An 8266-nucleotide genomic window follows, 5' to 3' on the forward strand; every position below is an offset into this window, starting at 1 on the left:
CCTTGCTTATTCTGCGCGCTCACACTGGCCCCTCCCAAGCAGGCATGACTTGAGAAAACCCATGACGACATTTTACAAATTTGTACCTTCCCCTACACCACCCCCGTATCGCCCGTTCAAAAATAATAGCCGCCCGTTTCATCCATGTCTTTTAGTTCTGTTTTAGTTGAATTTAGTTTTAATTTTTAGTTTAATTTATATGCATATGTTTACCTGTGGAATGTGTAAAAATATCATGGTCTAGGTCTTTTAATGTCTAAAAATGAGGTATTTATTCACCATTTCCCAACTTATTTTACTCAGTGCCTGAATTACCATTTCATTTAGTTGGCACATATAAAATATGCACTTGAGTTTTTAAAAAAGGTAGTCTTCATTGCGCTCGCCATCTTCAAGTGGTAGGCGGGGGACACCCTGGACCGGTTGCTAGCCAGTCACAGTGTACACAAATTGTACTCAGTGTACGCAAACACAGTTCGTTCCTGGGCAAAAGTCAACCTCTGTTTTGTTCAACTTTCGAAAGACAACATTTTCGTCATAGGAAATATTCATCCATCCCTTCATTTTGTTAGCCGCATATCCTCATTAGGGTCACAGGCATGCTTGAGCCTAACCCAGCTGGCTTTGGGCAATAGGTGAGGTACACCCTGAACTAGTTGCCAGCCAATCGCAGGCACACAGACACAAACAACCATTTACAGTCTTAAACACACCTAATGGCAATTTGGAGTGTCCAATATATCTACCATGCATGTTATTTGGAATGTGGAAAGAAACTGGAGTACCCAGGGAAAATCCACACAGATACGGGGAAAACATACAAACTCCACACAGGGCACGAGCCGGAAGCAAAACCGAGACCTCAGAACTGTGATCCGGTCGTGCTAACCACTCGTGCACCATGCTACCATCAAAGGAAATAATGAAGATTTTATTTATGGTTTAGTCCATTTATTGCCAGATACTGTACACCCCTAAATGTAGTAGAAATTAAGTATTTCTTTAGTGTCAGCCAAAATGATTCACGACCATTTTAATAGTAAAGAACTGAACCAAATTGAAATTAATGAATTGTATATGCTACGTAGAAAGGGTGCATGCATACAGGGGTATCATTTTATGTGATGCTTTATTATTGTTTTTCTTAATTGTCATTTATTATTCGATGTGTTTGTATCTAGCATGTTAACGTTGTGAATGTGATGCATATTGTTGTCTAAAGCTTTTTTCCCTTTGCAACTTTGCACCAAGCAACAAAACACTTCTTTTCTGAAATCAATCTCAGGTGTCCTGGTCATGATCTCTTCCTTTACGTTAGCCATGGGAAACATTGGTGCAGCAAGGAAGCTGCATCATAACCTGCTCGCCAACAAACTTCACACACTCCAGTCTTTTTTTGACACTACCCCTATAGGACGCATCATCAACCGTTTCTCCAAAGACATCTACATTATCGATGAAACCCTGCCTTCTACTGTGCTCATGTTCCTGGGCACCTTTTTTGTTTCTCTCTCCACCATGATTGTTATCATTTCCAGCACGCCCATCTTTGCTGTTGTCATAGCACCCCTGGCTCTCGTATACGTCTTTGTCCAGGTATTCGGCAAATTGGAAAACAATGCATGCTGGATGCACGTTTGCTGTAATTGTAACATTCCAGTGTTTGTGCTTTGTTTTCATCATTTATTTTCTACAGCTGTGTTCATGCTGAGCATTGCAGCTCTGATTTCATTCTGCTTTCCTGTTTCCTGTTATGCCCATATTCTTCTTCAACACTTAAACACGCAAACACAAAAAGTCGTACGACAAATAACTATGGCTCCCTATAGTGGTGGAGTTGTACTGATCCAAGTGATTTTGAGGGATTATGAAACCCGTGTTCATTATTTCCAGGTGCAAAGCAGCAGAATTGCACTGCATTTTCATAAGCCCTACATTGGACAATAGTGTCATCTTCGTTTTTTTTTTCTTTTTAATGGAGGATCTTGATTTTACAAAGTCGTGATTTCACTATCAGTAATTTGGATGTTGTGTTGTTCCCTACCCTGCTTACTCCCCTTCTCTCAGGTGTGCTGATATTGGTTAACTCCCTGTTGTCCCAGGCCTATGGTATGGTATGGGCAGCCAAGCTCATGCACCGCAACATGCTCAAGGGGGTGCTGAAAGCGCCACAGGCCTTCTTTGAGAGCAACCCAGTTGGGCGGTTAATAAACCGCTTCAGCAAAGACATGGATTCCATAGACTCTCAGATTCCACATCAAATTGACATATGGATGCGCACTTTCTGGTACACACTGAACGTGCTGCTCATATGCTCTGCCCTCACCCCCATGTTCCTCATAGTCGTAGCCCCATTAATGGTGTTCTATTGGTGGGTTCAGGTAAATAGTAAGCAAGTATGTAACATGCATGTCTGACCGTGTTGCTGATGAAAAAATGTGCTTTAGACTGTGTTTTAGGTGGTACTCTAATAGCTTTTAGTGTGTTAATAGTCAGATGTTAGGGTTGAGTTTAATATTTCTTGGTTTTTTGTTGATGTCAATAATGTTTTGTGGATTTTTTTTCATGCAATAACAACTGTATGGTAAACATGCTGCAACCGGCAGATCGCTACAAGTACAGGAATGAGGCAAACAACAAAAACAACTGAAAACAAAATATGCAAACTCATTTTTGAAAAAATGCAGCAACAAAAAATAAAAGATGCAAACACAACATGAAAGGGAAGCAAATTTAAAAAAAAAAAAAAAAACGACTTTAAAAGATAACCCAAAAGACACTGCAATTAAAACAGGACTCAGGAAGAAAAGGGATTAAATCAACGCACACTTGACAAAGTGGCTGGGTGACGACAATGATTTGACAAAAATTGAAAAGAAACAAACTAAATACATGCCAAATTGACGCGACAACGATGAATACCTGTACAAGACACAAGTGGTGTAGGGAGTAGATTAGTGAACACGGGGGAAGGTTTTGACGATCACAGTTAGACACAACCAACTAAAGGAGACCCTGACACAAAAGGACAAGAAAACAACACCACAACACCAAAATGAAATCTAAACAAATATCAAAGCCAACTCAAACACAGAACAGGACTTTGACCAATCTGTCATACTCTAGGGCACAGGTGTTAAAGTCAAGGCCCAAAGACAGAAATATCAATTAAAAAAAGAAATAAACATTATATATATATATATATATATATATATATATATATATATATATATATATATATATATATATATATATAAACACACACAAAAAGGAAACAACAAGCATTTTTTTGCTACCAATCCTCCTTATGAACAGTTTTTTTCTGGCCTCTGAGTTAGTAAATGTTCAAAGATCATATTCTTCTTAAAATCCATTTCATGTTTTCGTCATAATGAGCCTCCCATAGAAACTAACTGCAATGCGGCCCACCATAAAAATGAGTTTGACACCCGTCTAGGGGCACAAAAGTAGGAATAGTAACCAACTGCCTTTGGGGTCACTGAAACCTGGTGGTCGAAGTCGGGTAAAGCATATACCAACTGGAGGGTGTAAAATGCATCGAGGGATACAGTATCATATCAGTGAAAACAGCATGAGTGACATTAAATGAGAATTGAAGTAAAAAGATTCAAAAAGAAAGATTTGAAGCAGGAGACCAAACCCAAACCGACTCTCATTCTGTTTCGCTCTTTTTTTTTAAGACTTACTATTACTATTTATTGCACCACCGTTATATGATTGACTCGTCAGTGCCCCGCAACCCGCAGCATATTTTGTTGTTGCAGTTGTTTTAATCTGGATGTGTTTTTTGTTGGCTGCATTTTTTTGAATGTTTGCATTTTTTGCAGATACTTTATTTTTATTTTTGCATCATTCCTGTGTTTGTAACATGTTGGTTGCAGAATGGTTCTGCCTGTTGCAGCGTTTGCTCCTGAGCCATCGTCAAAAATTCTTATTACTAGTGGTATTTCATTAACCATGATGATAATGAAATCTGTAAGCTCTGGTGGCAGAAATAATTGATGTTATTGATTATGTTTACCATTTTTTTGCATTACTCATATTGGACTAGAATGTTTTGCTCTTATCTTAGACAAGAGTTATGTTGTGATTGTTCACTTAAAATAGCCTGAGGAGGCATGTGCACCTTTGTGTTATTAACACATGCTATTCTTATGACAGTGCGGTGGGTGAGTTGGTGTTATGTACAGCAGAGCTTTGGCACAGTTAGCTTCAGCTGAGTTTTTGGAGTAGATTTTGTTCCTGATGTGGCTGTTGTTGTTGCTGTTCATTTTGGGTTTCAACTTCAAAATAATTTTGAGAGAATTGTTAAACATACTGTATCAGTAAGATTTGATACAGAAACAATGAAGCACTAGGAACCCTGGATGGCACTTTGAATCTACTGTAGATCTTTGTCCTGTCAACGTTAATAATTTTCTGGGTCTTAATTCTGGAGTATGCTTGTGCCCCAGACTTCCTCCTGTCTCATCCTAGGGATTATAATAGCTCATAAAAATGTCAGATATTTCTAGTACTTGTACCTTTTTGTAATTTCTAGTAACAAAAATATTTGGTGTAAATTCGCTTCAATACCTGGCCGCCGATTACATATGTTTAGTTAGTATTAGCTGATTTAATTGTGGCGTTGGAATTATTCCAATAAGCAGGCAGTTAAGACTCATTAGGTCATGTAGCGCTGAAGGATTATTCCTACCACCGGAGCAGCTTTAGTATTATTCTTGGTATCAGACCCAGATGAATTGTGTTGTTGCTGAAAAACACTGCCAGTAGTTGCAATTATATAGCTTCTTTCTCATCCTTTTTATGTTTATTATCAGTAGAATTCAAATCAATGGCCACTCTGACCAGAGTTTTCACATTTGATTGAAAACCTATCTCGTTGAAGGGAACATAATCATATTGTTCTCATTGGTGTATCATTTTTATGAGTTCAAGTTTCAGTAACAAATGAGAACAAAACAGATTCTTACGTCATGATCACAATCATTAATCAATTGAGTTTAAGCGAGCACACAACTGATCTGGAAAATGTTAAGGATTTTGAAAAAAATGACTGGGCAATTTTAATTCTTTCTTTCTGTTAATTCCGTACTAACAAGCTTGATCATCTCTGGAACTGTCATGATATTAATTTTCTCTGCATGGCATATGTCTTGTTGATATTGCTGTCTTTTGTGTCCCCTGTATGAGTGATTTGTGTTGGTAAATCAAAGCCAAACTACTCACTAATAAAAAAAAAAAAATGGTAACAATACTAACACACAAAGCACATTTTTAATTAGGCAGTGACCACTGCGAGGTCTTTTCTTGTAATTGTTAGAAAATAATGTTCAACAAACCCCCTGCAGCTCAAGCCTAATATTTACATCCAAATGCAGACTGTAAATATTTATTAAAGTTTTAGCTTAGACAGGGTTCAAATGTTGTCGACTGAACTCTCAGATTGGCTCATGCCACATTTTTTTTCTTAATATCTGACACTGGTTGCAGGTGTTTTGTTAGCACAACCTCAATATTCTGTATGTTTGTATGTATGTGTGTGTGGATGTGCTATATAATATTTATATTATGTGTCTGCAATATGTTAACTAGTAACTTCACGTTTTTTTTTTTTTTTTTTTTTTTTACCCCTTGCTGCCTCTAGAGATTTTATGTCGCCACATCTCGGCAACTGAAGCGTCTGGAGTCTGTCAGCCGCTCGCCCATTTACTCCCATTTCTCTGAGACCATCACTGGCTCGAGTGTTATCCGAGCCTTTGGTCGAAACTCTGCCTTTGTTTTAATGAGTGATATGAAAGTGGATGAGAACCAAAAGAGTTACTACCCCGGTATAGTGTCTAACAGGTATGTATCTTCTTTCCATACGTTTACACATCAGTAGTTCTTTTTTTTTTTTAACAATGCTTGTTCCCTTGATTTGGTCTTATGTTTTACATTTTGTGGCACATCTTAATTTGTGTCATTGATGTATTTTTTGTGGTTTTGTTGTTTAACCGCCGAGATGTTTTCCTCATTCGAGAAGCATGGACCTAATGCCCCCCATAATATTTATTTTTATTGCTGTAATAGTCATTGAGCTAATGTCAGACTGACATCTTTTTTAACCAATATTTATTTACAACAATATAACTTCCCCAGCCCGTGTGGCTTCTCTCCGGGAACTCTGACTTCCTCCCACACTTTAAAAGCGTGCATGGCAGGTGTATTGGACATTAAAAATTGTCCTTAGGTGTGACTGGGTGCGTGAATGGTTGTTTGTCCATGTGTGCCCTGCAATTATCTAGCAACCATTTGAGGGTGTCCCCCGCCTACTGCCTCAAGTCAGCTGGGATAGGCACCAGCATGCCTGCGACCCTTGTGAGGAGAAGCTGCTATATATATGGATGAATGGATGGATGATAACATAAAATACAACCTAATTCTTCTACCCCTAAAATGAAAGCAGTAGTACTGCACATAGTTCTTATTAGGGGTGGGAATATTTGGCTGTCTCATGGTTCGATTCAATCCCGATTTTGGGGTGTCCGATTTAATTCAGTGTCGATTTTCGATTGTAAACAACTTTCGATTCGAAACAATTTGATTATGTGAATTAAAAATGGTTTCTTCTTCAATCTATAGAAGTGCAAAAACTCATCAGACTATGTCATTTTTGCAAGATGCATTGACAAAGGGAAACCATGTTTTTTTTTCTTTGTTTTTTACATTTTTAAGTTTTGATTTGTAAGGAGCATGCCTTTTTACACAAAAATAGTGCGTGGACAACTATAAGCTATAGCTTTTTTAATATAAAATAAAATGAAACAAAAATCAAAAAATGATAGACACGATACATTGTCATTGCATATGAAATTGCAGTACCAAAATATCTGAAGTGAAAAATAATAATATGTCTCAGTGAATTTTTGACAAACAAGATTTGATGACAGCTTTTGAATAGCATTTTCTTTCCACTGTATATTAGGGTTTCATTGTATTTATTTATTGTTCAAAAATACTCTCTGATCTGGGCTGGTCTCGACTCCACTAGAATAGCATATTTTAGGCTCCAGCACACATGCGACCATAGTGGGAATAAGCGGCTAAAAAAAATGGAGAGATGGATGTTGTTGTTTTTTTTTCTGTCTTAACCTTTGGAACGCTGTACTGTACAGATTCAGCAGCCTCACACTCTCCTCAGGACTCTCAAATAACTGGTTGCATGGGGGCAATCAGATGAAAAAACATGAAAGACTCAAGACAGTTTTTAAAAATTGCACCTAAGCAAAAAAAATATTTGATACAAAGGTATTGTTTAACACTGTGCTGGTGTTAAGACACCACTTTTTTATGTCTATATTATAATTTTTGTTTCTTTTTCTTTCCAGGTACTTTCATGACTCATTGAACCAGTTGTATGATTAACCTTATAAACCTTTTGGTATCGGGGTGTGCAAACACCCCACATAACCAACCATGTTTTAAGACCCCACATGACCATTTCAGTTTTTTTAGGCATATCACTGAGAAATGTGTTTGCCTGGCCAGCCATGTTGGTCTCACCTCTGCTTCTTCTTGGATGTCTCCTAACAGTAAAATACTAAATAAGTTTCTCATATTTGACTGTCATGCAGGTGGCTGGGTGTACGTATAGAGTTCATCGGGAACTGCATCGTATTGTTTGCTGCTCTGTTTGCGGTCACTGGAAAGAATGATCTTAACCCTGGCCTTGTGGGTCTGTCAGTGTCTTATGCTTTACAGGTACTTTTCTTTTCGCTTTTACAATTCATAATTTTCTTGGGTAACATAACATGATTTGGTAATAACATGAAAACAGAACAACACGTAGCCAGCTTTCATGTTCCTTTGACCAATCATGTTATTTTCATTTTGCCTTCAAGTTCAATTCACGTGTGTTTCTTCGTCAGGTGACTATGTCTCTAAACTGGATGGTACGGATGACTTCCGATTTAGAGAATAACATTGTAGCTGTAGAACGAGTGAAGGAATACTCTGAGACCAAGACAGAGGTACAGTACATTGTGGTTTTACCACAGCAGTTAACCCAGCCTATGAATAGTGTGATCCTTTATAATAATAATTTGTAATTCAATCCATAAATGGCAAAGCAGACAAGGATGCTTTAGTGATGAGAACTGCCCATCTGTACCATACTGTAAAGTCCAGTTCTCTCCCCATCTGTACCATACTGTAAAGTCCAGTTCTATAACTTTGGGCAGAATTCACTAATATGAAACAACTG

The 8266-nt window shown here is 37.8% G+C and overlaps 1 protein-coding gene across 2 annotated transcripts in view; it reads left to right on the plus strand.

The window, feature by feature from the left end:
* The window catches only part of abcc3 (ATP-binding cassette, sub-family C (CFTR/MRP), member 3), a 59004-nt gene that overhangs the window by 42882 nt on the left and 7856 nt on the right, over positions 1-8266 (plus strand). Inside the window, exons 23-26 of one of the 2 annotated variants that reach the window (XM_088438228.1) lie at positions 1286-1596; positions 5669-5868; positions 7638-7764; positions 7932-8033. In XM_088438228.1, coding sequence (XP_088294354.1) covers positions 1286-1596; positions 5669-5868; positions 7638-7764; positions 7932-8033 — 740 coding nt within the window. Of the gene's footprint in view, positions 1-1285; positions 1597-2067; positions 2382-5668; positions 5869-7637; positions 7765-7931; positions 8034-8266 lie in introns of both variants that reach the window. The other variant, XM_088438227.1, reaches the window with a different exon arrangement.

This window comes from Hippichthys cyanospilos, chromosome 17 (assembly GCF_059441005.1).
Source record: "Hippichthys cyanospilos isolate Australia breed blue-spotted pipefish chromosome 17, RoL_Hcya_1.0, whole genome shotgun sequence".
NCBI classification, from domain to species: Eukaryota; Metazoa; Chordata; class Actinopteri; order Syngnathiformes; family Syngnathidae; genus Hippichthys; species Hippichthys cyanospilos.